The 11,911-nt window shown below is 34.5% G+C and overlaps 1 protein-coding gene across 1 annotated transcript in view; it reads right to left on the minus strand.

The window, feature by feature from the left end:
• Positions 1-725: 725 nt before the first annotated feature.
• Not1 (CCR4-NOT transcription complex subunit 1) overlaps positions 726-11,911 on the minus strand; it is a 20,248-nt gene continuing 9,062 nt past the window's right edge. The window contains exons 9-21 of the mRNA XM_011496201.1: positions 11,463-11,911; positions 10,888-11,395; positions 9,704-9,955; positions 8,701-9,225; positions 8,194-8,454; positions 7,738-8,090; positions 7,169-7,375; positions 6,863-6,989; positions 6,151-6,519; positions 5,199-5,556; positions 4,383-4,735; positions 3,239-3,687; positions 726-919 (exon numbers count right to left, since the gene is read on the minus strand). The exon at positions 11,463-11,911 is cut by the window's right edge and continues 309 nt beyond it. Coding sequence (XP_011494503.1) covers positions 841-919; positions 3,239-3,687; positions 4,383-4,735; positions 5,199-5,556; positions 6,151-6,519; positions 6,863-6,989; positions 7,169-7,375; positions 7,738-8,090; positions 8,194-8,454; positions 8,701-9,225; positions 9,704-9,955; positions 10,888-11,395; positions 11,463-11,911 — 4,290 coding nt within the window. The 3' untranslated portion in view covers positions 726-840. The remainder of the gene's footprint in view (positions 920-3,238; positions 3,688-4,382; positions 4,736-5,198; positions 5,557-6,150; positions 6,520-6,862; positions 6,990-7,168; positions 7,376-7,737; positions 8,091-8,193; positions 8,455-8,700; positions 9,226-9,703; positions 9,956-10,887; positions 11,396-11,462) is intronic.

The raw sequence follows: 11,911 nt of genomic DNA on the forward strand, positions 1-11,911 counted from the left end.
ATTTTAAGGGAGTGGAATGCTATTAAAGAAACAATGTATATAGAAATTTTTCACTTATTTAATAAATGTCATTCATAAATCTTTACATAACGTTTTCTTTCTTTTTTTTTCTGTCGCATTACAAGCATAAACTTATCGAAAACACACATTTTTGTACAATATTACATTGGAGTACCATTTTTCTTCATAACACGCCTTGACACTTCCTGCGTTTGCTCCGGACGCACTTCAGAGATTTTACTCTGCTCTGCTTAAATATTAAATTACACGTGACTTCGAATAATTATAATCAACATTCGTTATTTTTATTTCAAACTAAAAGGAAAAGAAACTATCATAATTTATCGTCGCGTTCTACAGAATGCCATTATGTCTTTCGCAAATATTCTTAGAAATTGTCCTTGCTTTTACTATATATCCTATAAAGTATAAAATACAATACTAAACACACCTACTGGTGAATACATTATTTAGAAAGACACGATTTAGGAGACTCGTAGAGTTTCGTTGCTTTTTCTTTTATATACTTTTTATCTCACTGATGCAACGAAAATCTGCCTGTTTGTATTAAAATATTAACACGTTAATTGCATTATGTACTCTATTAACTTATACTATGCCTTACAATTAGTATATGTATATATGTATATATTTATACGATTATTAATTAGGTTAAAAAAAAAGAAAAAAAAAAAAAAAAAAGAAAAAAAAAAAGAGAGAGAGAAAAAATAAAAATTATTATATAGTTCGAAGTATGGTACACCTAGATCAACAACTTTTTACACGCTTATTTTCACGTATATACTGTACAAGATAATCGACAAAGAAGAAAACGTCTTATCACTCTGGGATTTCTGGTTCTGGAGTAGGTTGAACTTGTTTTTGAACCATACATGAACGAGCTACTGATTCGAACAATCTGAAAATAAATAAATTTATACTTTATAATACTGATAATAAACTTAACATGCATTGTTTTTAAAGTATCTCGAAATAAAAAATTTAAATAACTTTTAGTGAGTGATAAATAAAATGAAATTATTTTATCTTATGCATTTTGGATCAAATAAAAAAACTTTCTCATCGAGGGGATATGTAAAAGTTGTTTACCACTGTATTGGTTATTTTACTAATTCGACAATCAAGTTATTCGATTGAATTGTAAAAGGGCTTTGATTTATGAAAAATCGAACAAATTTAAACGTTGATCAATCTCTTGCTATGCAAAATTTCGATTCAATCTCTTATTTCAACAATTAACAAACAATTGGAAAAGCCAAAAATATCATTAGATAAATACGTGTATAATTGAATTGAACCTTATTATTTATCATTTGTTCAATAGTCCAATGGTAAACATAGAGCTGACATATCCTCTACGTATGAGTAGTAATAAATATATTTTTCGTGAAAATTTATAATTTCTGTGAAAAAAAAAAGAAAAGAAAAGAAAAGAAAAAAAAAAAAAAAAAAAAAAAAAAAGAAAAAAAAGACAAAAAAGGAAAAAAAAAATAAAAAAAAATAAGTGAAACAAATTTTCATCAACAATTCTATATAAGAAGAATAATATAGATAACTTATTTTTCATTTTGTAATAAAATAAATGCCAATTCTCAAAAGTGGCTTAAAATAATTATAATTGATTATATCTACTTTAATTAGCGTTAAATATAGTAGTTATTTATATACTTATATTGATTATTTTTAAAATATTACTAATTCAATGAAGAATTAATAAACATTCTAATTAACATATATGTAAATAAAATTTTTTTTGAAGAACTATAACAATTATGGCATACAAACTTTTCAGAAATTTGTAGAATTTATTAAAAATGATAAAAATATTTAATTTATACATAATCTTTAATACAATATGGTCTTTCTTATTGTAAATATTCAATTGTCTTTTAATTACATGTAAAATGTTTATTCTTCTTTTTATCATAAAAATAAAATCATACAAAAGTCTATTACGTGTAATAATAATCCGATGAACGGACAAAGCTCTGACGTCGAAACGTTGTAGGGAGTAATAAGAAGCAATTATTTTTGTTCTGAATACCCTTTCAGAGAATCAAGCTGATTGAGTCAAAGAATCTTAAAATAAAAATGAAAGATGACGACAACTATGAATGTAGCTAATTTAATACGTTTTAAGATATAATTAGAAAAAAAGCTTTTCGTATCACAATTTTTAATAGAGCTTTCCAAAACATTCGAAAATTACATGTATTTATTACATAAATATAATGATTATACCATTGGAAAATTTTACCATTAATAAAAAGTTTATTTTACATTTTACAATGAACTTTAAAGCTTCACTAAAAATGGTGATTAAAATGCATGTAATTAAAACAAATTATAATATATAATGTAGTTGTGTGTAAATTTAAATATGAAAGAAAAATTGTTCATATAAATAATAAATAAAATAATTAAAGCTGACAATTAATCGATTAATGATTAAAAATGCATTGATTTATACGGTCATAAGCAGTTACAAATAAGTTTAAAAAAGAAAAAAGAAATTATTTAATTTAAAAAAAAAAAAAAAAAAAAAAAAAAAAAAAAAAAAAAAAAGTATTGTAATAATGTATTGTAAATGTATATAAAGTGAACAAGTAATTTCTCTCAAGTTTACTTTCAAATTCAACGATTAATTTAAAAATAGAAAAGTAAAAGTAATAAAAAAAGAAGAAGAAATGTTTAAAAAGTATTGATTATTATGTCTACTTATTAATTATTAATCTACATTTATTTGTTTTTTTGTTTTTTTTTGTTTTGTTTTTAACAATAAACATTTTTCAACACATGTTAACGTGTCACTAGATAGAATGTAAGCTTTAAGCAATGCACGTCTTACATAATGCTTGGATTATGTATTAACGATTAAAAATAATGTTACGTTAATTATTCTGATTAGCGAACTTAAGTTAATCAGGAAAGTATTTGCAAAAGTCATTGATCGTAATACATAGTATGCAGTAAAGTAATAAGGTACAAACTCTCTCTTGCCATCTTTTAATTTGAAAGCAAATTTAAAAGGAAAAAAAAAAAAAAAAAAACACAAACCAGAAAGAAAAATGAAAAAAAAAATGCCTTCATGTTAAGACAATACTTAATGACATTAAATATACAGATAAACAGAATGACTTAATACGATCGAATCTCATGGATGTGCCGACACCTCCAAAGCTCACATAAAATCAGGCGATAAAACATAAAGACTTACTTTTCAATCTCATGGGCACAATGCACGAACTCGTGTTGCCAGAACTTGTACGCTGGATTTTTGATAAGCTCTATGAATGTAATGAGTAGTCCCCACGGATGTGGCCGATTGACAATTAGTCTCTCGAGCAGGACTCTGGTGATTTGCTCTTGTATAGCCTCGGTGTTCGCCTCGGAGAACAGATAAAGAAGCGTGCAACTGAAGTAATGCGTGTGACTGTTGGGATAGCGAAGCTGATTGGCAATTGCGTTAAGGAAAAGGTAGCGACCCTCCGTGTCAAGGTCAACCGCCAGATTTTGAAAGATGTCCATGTGCGCCGAGTGGGCGATCGTTGACATGTTCGGCGTGTGACCCTTGCTACGTATAAAAGCTATCGCTTGAGTGCCCACGTAAAGGACGAGTGCGTTCATCAGCTGGATGTTATAGCGCATTCCCGCCTCCTGGGAGACCTGCGAATTTTGCAGCAAAGTTTTACAAATTACGCGCGAAATTTTACGACGACCCTTAATCATCGTTAGAGTTTTACAAGCCTTTTTATAAGATCGGACATCCTTCTATTATTATCATTTGCTTTTCTTTTTTCATCTTCCATCTATTTTATGCGCTATCGCGTATGGTAAGAGGCAAACATGAATTGAATGTACAAAATTGATAATCAATAACGCGTGGATTTGAAATTTGCGGGTTATTTTTGATTTTCTTTTTTGTTGACAATAGTAATTTCAAAATGATACTTTTTAATTGGATATTGTAAGAGATACTAGCATTATTGTCGCGATTAATTTTCTCAACCTCTTATATTTAAAGTTTATTTGCAACATTATATTGTATTTCTATTATGTTAATCGTAGCAGCATACGATGCGACAGTTTAGCGCTCCAATTAACATATTCTTTTTCTCATTAATTATGCAACAATTGGCTCGAATGTGCAAGTTTCGTAAAAAGCCACTTACGTATGCAACGACGACAATTAACAATACCGATAGTAATAATAATAATAATAATAATAATAATAATAATAATAATAATAATAACAACAACAACAACAATAATAACAACAGTAACAACAACAACAAGAACAAGAACAATGGAAACTTGTCGTGCCAGTGAGAATTAATAGTAATGAGAAAGATAAGAGCTACCTGGAGATCGGTACGCAGATCCCCGAGGAAGGTGACGGGCGCTCGGGCTTTCAGGTAGGAATCTAACTCCTTCTTAAACGTAACCGGCTGAATTAGCGAGGCGAAATTAGTTAGCACCCGAGGCGCGTGCGTGATCTCCTGTAGCATGTCAACCTTGAGATTTGGCGTGAATGGATCGGGGAGTCGCATGTTGCGGGGAAATGCGCTCAGGATCAGATTGCGCATCTGTATGCAGTTTGGTGGGATGACGTCACAAAAGCCGTAATGGTAGTCGCACAGGAACTCCGGGAAGTCGTGTAGCAGCACCAACAAAACTCTCAGGGTACCCTTGTACAGTAGTGTCACCGGCTTGGCTATATTTCGAACAGAAACATTTTCGTCCTTAAAGTACCGAAGAATTTACGATTGCTATACACGCTCAGCCGACTTATTAATTTCACCATTACTAATGTTTATCCTTAAAAATAAAAATTGGTCCTAAAATCTCGATAAATCGACAAATTATTATAGATACTTTCTTTCTTTCTTTCATTTTCATATATAAAAGCAGTAAGCTGGCAAAATTCGTATTGCACACAGCAAATACTCAACACGAGCGCTATTATATGCTGTTTGTTTGTAATGTTCGCGTAGGTCGTTAACGACAGTTGGATGACAGTTGGATTAGCGTTCCTAGCCAAATGGTCGGCCAATATGTTCACGCATATTAAATGTTTAGTATGTATGGCTCGTTCCGGCTTCGGGATCGGTGTAAATAATGAAATAATGATTGGTTGGACGAGCGTGCAGCTGATGAGGATAGTCTCGATGGCTCACCAAGCTCGGCGTTACGGAGATAGGGTGCGAGGTACTTGAAGAGGTCGATGAGTAGTTGGGCGTAAATGCCCCAGCAGCGCTGTTGAGGCGTAATGGCGAGCATACGACCGATGAAGACACGGTGAGAGACGAGCTCGAGCCAGGCGTAGCAGAAGCCCGGCGCCTTAGCGGGTCGTAGTATGTGCAGGGTGTGACAGAAGGCGGTCAGCACCTGGTAGTTGACGGCCTCGAGGACGGGCTCGGGGGCACAGAGTTCGAGGAACAACATTATGAAGATCCGATGGTAGGGTAGCTGCTGAAAGTCGGTACCGCGCATCTCGTGATCTTGCAACAACACACCCGCCACGATCCCCAAGACCTGCGCAGGCAGAGATTACGTTTTATTTATTTATTTATTTATTTATTTATTTATTTTTTATTATTATTATTTGTTTTTAGCCTTTTTTTTTATTTGCATAATGTAATATAAATGATTCAAGTGTTTTATAAATGTAGAAACGACGGGGGAAAAAAAAAAAAAAAAAAAAAAAAAAAAAAAAAAATTAAGTAAATAAAATTCATAAAATTCAATATAAATCATTAAATTGAAATGTAATAGATAAAATTATCCTGCATGCTTGCGTAAATTAAAAATAGTTTGTATTTCAATGGCGCATAAATTGTTTCGTAAATAATTGTACAATTATTAAGTAGTAGACACTTAAAGTACTTGATTATATAATATATCGATAAATTAAAAGCATTATTATTTATTATTTTTACTCTGAGAGCCGTAACATAGGCTTTCTTTAGCTTTCGTTACTCGCGCGATTTAATACATGACAATTATTATTTGGCAATAACGATGCCGTTGGGCCGAAAAAATTTCTTTCAAGCGGCTTAAAAAAAAAGAAAAAAAAGGAAGCTCGTAATATATTTACAACTTTCTTACGTGTTTAAAACCCATTCTTACCTTATTCAGCAAATTAATTTTGGTGTGAGTGTTATTTGTATCCCCGGAATGCTTAACTAACAGAGCTACTAGTCTTACGAAGGCATCTAGAGTGTGAAAGCATTTGGCTCGGACGACGGATGGCGCGTTATTCGTCTCGGCTAATGCCCGATAGCAGTGGTCGACGCACATTTGTGTGCTTAGCTTGAAAAAGCGTGTAATGAGATCGTCGGTTTTCAAGATACCGTGGATATTCATTTGATGGACAAAAATGCCGAAAGCTTTGGTTGGATCACGTGCGTGAGTTGGATTGTGGTACATGTTTACCCATTCGCGCAGTAGATATTCGGTTTTCTCCATCAGGCCTGGCGGATCCTCGAAGTCGCGTGCCTGTAATGACAAAACGAGGCTATTTTTCTTCTTCCCCTTCTTCTTCTTCTTCATCAAAATCACATTGCGATAAAGGAAAGGATATGTCTAATGTCAAAGGTGAACGATGGATTAATAATCAAAGATAAATTATCGACACAATGATGCGAATGGATTTTTCCTTTCCTTTTTCTTTTTCTTTTTCTTTTTCTTTTAAGGCACAGACACACACGGACAAAATGAGAAATGCTTTCAAGATCCCAATTTTTTAAATTCTTTTAAATGATAATTGTGATTTTAACATTTTTTTATTGTCCCATAACAATTAAGGGCGATTGGATTAATACATTTTGTTTATACTTACTCTCACCTGAAGAATTCCAGAGTGGATATGAGCAGTGGGACCAGCGGGTGCTCTATCTGTCAGTACCGCAGGATCATGGTTAACTCTTAATGATTCGATTAATGAATTTAATCTAAAGAGTGATATTCTGGAACGAAATTCGGTATATTTATTATTTCGTTACCCATTTACTAAGCAAATTTAACGCTTACATCTATTTATTACTAAATGTCTTGTTAAATACGGTAAATTGATAATTAAAATTGATGACGATTTATGAATAAAATTTGATAAGCAACTGCATTATAAATATGACATTTAACTCACCCTTCGGGTGGGGCTCTATGGAGTGCCATTCTCGCTACTAATTCAATTGTATGAAAAAGATCGGATTCCGTAACATGAGTTGTTTGTCTTTCATCGATTAAATACAATTGGACCAACTGCATAGCAAAAGCTGTTGCCATTGTATTACCAGATTCCATTGCTTGAGCTATCGCTAAATCGTACTGAGGCAGACTTATCAAATGAGATCTAAAAGAGAACAAAATTATACACAATGTAACAATGCATCGACAACACCCACCCCTGTAATGCGGCACATTACAAAAAGACATAATTACTACTGTACATTATTATAGAGCAGAGGAAAATCATTGATATTTTATAAAAATTAATCAGCTAAATTAATGATTGCAAAGATTTATGAGAGCAGCATTCTAGCATTTACTTAATAAGATTTTTATCTATACAAGATATGTAAATTATTACAATAATTAATGTATGAGTTTAGAAGAAAATTTTTAAGGGCATTTAATGTACTTCACTGCATCGCTCGATCAACGTAAAACAGAATATTATCGAAGTGATATAATAATATATTAATGCTTTCTCACCTAATAAGGCAATCTACAGCTTCAAAATTATATCTGTACTCTTCTCGGCACTCCGTGAGGCATCTTGTAATATGTTTGTTAGTCCATTGCATGCCGTAAGCTCTTGGATCCTGCAAGCACTTGAGTATCCTCAGATGCAGCTCTCTGTATCTCATTAATACTTCCGAGTCCATAACTCCGCTGGATAGCGTCGGCCCGTCCAGCAGACCCTCGACGGCCTTCTTCAGCAATCCCATCGCCGCACCAGCGTCCCTCGATCTTCTCGTCAATATAAGAGACTCGAGCAGACTGTGAAGAGCCGCGTGTTGCGGCGGCGGTGTCGACGGTCCCATTGTGGCAAGGAGCACCTCCACCTGCAACGTACATCCATACATAATAACCAATATGTAAATATGTTTTGATTAAATGATTTATTTAGTTTGTTTAGAGGCGGTTAGAATCGTTATTATTACGTACCTCGCCTCCAAGTTTCTCCAGCATTGTGCCAACTTCGTCGTTGCTGACGGCGGCGGCGTAGGCTACCTGCTGTGCCGTAGCGACTGCCATTGCAGCTGCCGCTGGTGCGTTCGTGGCGAATGGCTGAATCGCTGGTGCTTCAGCTATGGCTTTTGGGACGAAGAGAGTTTGAGTTTCACGTTCGGAGAGAGGCAAGAAGCCCGGAATATTGCGGGCGAATTCCTCGTAGACGGTCATTTGTTGGGCTGTCACTCCACCGACCTAAAAACCATCATGGACGTGATGTTACTTTAACGACTCTTAATAATAAGAGGGACTACTACTATCGTGGACAAATTAATTCAAATACAATCTAAAGCGTAGTGGGAGGTACTTCTTCGAGGCATTTGAAAGTCTCTTATTTACATGTATATATATATATATATATAACCGATTCAGACATTTTATTTCCAACCAAATTGCTTGCAGTCATCCACTAGTCCAGTAACATCTTAAGCTCTTACGTACCTTAAGTCTGATTTGCTCGGGCATGCGCTCGGCTTGATATTTGGCCAAGGGATCGCAATATCTCCTTCCCTCTTGTCTCGCGATCTTTCGCAGCTCGATTTCATTGAGCAATCGTTTATCCATTTCAGGAATAGCCTTTTCAATAGCCGTTTTCTGCACGAACGCGCAAGCCAATTCCATGTTATCGGCCGCGACGACGTTTGCCGCCTGCTCGGCAAGCTCCTTCTGCTGGGGCGAGGTGCCGATTATGGCCATGAGGAAGGCGTTCTTCAAGTTCGAGCTAATCGACGCTAGAATTTGGTCGCGGCAGGTGATCATGGCCATTCCCGCGGTGAGGTTGCGCACCATGTGGCGCGCAGCCGTGCGCATTTTCGTTTCATCGGGATCGAGAGCGAAATCCTTTTTCACGGTCTGCTCGGTCGTCGTGAGGGCGATCTTGATGGATCGGTCGACCACCGGATGTATCCATTCTTGAATAGCGCGCTCTACCGCTTGTCTTACGAATGGCTTGAGATGTGGGTGCGACTGAAAGGTGAAATTCTTTACTATTTTAATCGGTGAATTTAAATATCGCACGGAATTTATAATAAATCCAATGTCTGTTAAAATCTTTAACAGCTTTGTGAATTAACTTTATAAAAGTGTGGATAGTTTAGTTTCATTGCCTTTTAATTACGCACTCCCGATAAAGGATAATGGCGCAGAATTTTCAATCAAAACATTAAAATTTGCAAAGTAGATTATAACGATACTACGATCGATTTACACAATAATGGATATTACCTTATTTTAATATTTTATAAAACTAAATATCTTAAGAAAATGTATAAATGACTAATGTAAAAAAAAAAAATATGCGGTAAAATTACAAAATAAAATTAACAGAATTAATACATTATTGATACACAAGTAAATACGAGGCATTGGGCATTATTATTATTATTACTCTATTAATATTTTATCTATTAAGGGATTAAGATTACTACGTGTTTGTAAATTTTACCTGGAATAAGGTCAAATTGTTATTGATGGTTATATGTTGAGCGATGTTGGCAATATTGGTGACTGATATGTCCATGTAATTGAATCGCGGTTCCGGCGGTCCCGTCGGCAATGAAGGCGTTGTATTAGCAACTGGCGCCGATGACTGTTGCTGCTGCTGTTGTTGCTGCTGTTGTTGCTGCTGCTGTTGCTGCTGCTGCTGCTGCTGCGCTACTACAGCTGGAGACGGTCCAACTAAATCTTCTACCTGAACCTGCTAATATTATAACGTATTTTTTAATTAATTCACAACCAATCTAACATGCACTTTAATGTTACACCGGGACTATGTCATTCTAATAAAAAAATTGATGTCAAATTGAATAGAAAAATTAGACGCATAATAGGACTGAGGAGAAAAATAATTTTTCTTATATTAACTGAATTCGTATAAATGTATAGAATTCCGTTGATTAATAATAAATTAGTTACACACACATAGATTGTACGAAAATATTTGCATGCATAATGAAACATTATTGGATATTGAAATGCTCAATGTTCAAATAGAAGATCAGAACACTATGGTGGTTGGGGCTACCAGAAATTATTTTCCTTGCTTAATTAATGAATAATGAAAAACAAAATATAATCCATGAACCAAACGAATTAGCGAAAGAATCTTTAAATAAAAACCAGACACAATTCTCGTGGGCCATGAAATCTTTTAATGCAGATTACAACTCAAAGAAAAAGTTACCATATATGATATGGAATGCATGGATTCTAAATGTTACTTAAGCACTTAAGTAAAATAATAGATTGCCAAAGGGAACCCTAAACTCAACTATTATTAAGGCTATAATAACGTTACAGTGAGTAATTTCGTATTAAAAACATAATACAGAAGAACAACATTTGCACAAAAGTAAAATATCAAATATTTGTCGAAATCATTAAAAAAATATATAATTTTTACGCTGTATATAGGAATCACGACATGACAATGAAATTATGAAAAGTTTGTAAAGGTCACTAATTCTAAATAATTATTGGTTATAGTTAAGTTTTTTTCTCATTTTCTTTTCCCCTTTTTTTTCTAGAAAAAAAAAAAAAAAAAGAATACAATTCTCTAGACTTTATATTTACAAATTTTACAGGGAACTTACTTTTTGTAATTGTATGTTAATCAAATTGTATCCTAACCTGTACTTGTTGCTGTTGTTGTTGATTGGTCGCATTATTAGTTACTTCTTGAATTTTCTTGTTCGGTTGTGATAATTGATATTCTAAGTTAACAAGTTTTTCCGGATCCTTAAGATAAATGGCAGGCTTCAGCTCGGCCACATCGATGCTTAAATTTTTACAGAGCACCTCAATTTCGAATTTGAGATTGAGTTTAAGATCTGGCTCTTGATGAAGTTCCGCTAATACATTCATGATTGCCATTGTCCAAGGATTGGGCGGTCGAAACACTCGACTCTTCGCACAACTCTCGAGAACTTTAGCAACAAAGGGCACAACGTAAAGGAGCTCTTGTTGACCTTTACAATATGCCTCGACAAGTAAACTCTTTAAATCAATATCTACATGTAAGATAGGCTTGTTTCTACCAAGCGTGAGCATTCCAAGCCAATGGCCGAGATTTTTCAATAAGGAGCGATCCGAAAAATTAGCTATTCCCTTATCGCTACGAAGCAGTACTTTGATATTCCTGAAAATCGAGACAGCGCGTAAAAACAAAACGATTGATAATGTTTTATGAAGGTGTTAAAACTCACCTAAAGGTCTCTCTTGTTACCATTCGGTTAACATCTGGCACTTTCAAACAGTCCAAAAAGTTTGAATACAATGCATGAAAATTGAGTTCAATACTCGCCCTCTTCATGACAAGATATTGGGCCATCCAGGGCCAATATTCTTCCGTTACGATATCCCTGATCTCATCGCACTTTTGCTGTAGATTAAGTTGACTAAGATTATTGAATATGAAGGCCGTCTTGTCCTGCAGAGCCTCGGGTGGAGAAGTGATTTTTTCTTCTTTATCCGTGGCTACAAGAAGCGTGTCGATGTTCGTTGCGTTGGCAATGGAGGGCCTTGCAGAAAGCGAAGTCGTCGAAGTCGTGGAAGGCTTAGCCTGAGTTGTCGTAGTCGTGATCGTAGTCGTCGTTACGGTCTTATAAGGCGTCGTAACTGGAGCGAGCATCGCCGCAAGGGATTTTGGTAGAAC

Source organism: Ceratosolen solmsi, unplaced genomic scaffold (genome assembly GCF_000503995.2).
Source record: "Ceratosolen solmsi marchali unplaced genomic scaffold, CerSol_1.0 scaffold29, whole genome shotgun sequence".
Classification (NCBI taxonomy): domain Eukaryota; kingdom Metazoa; phylum Arthropoda; class Insecta; order Hymenoptera; family Agaonidae; genus Ceratosolen; species Ceratosolen solmsi.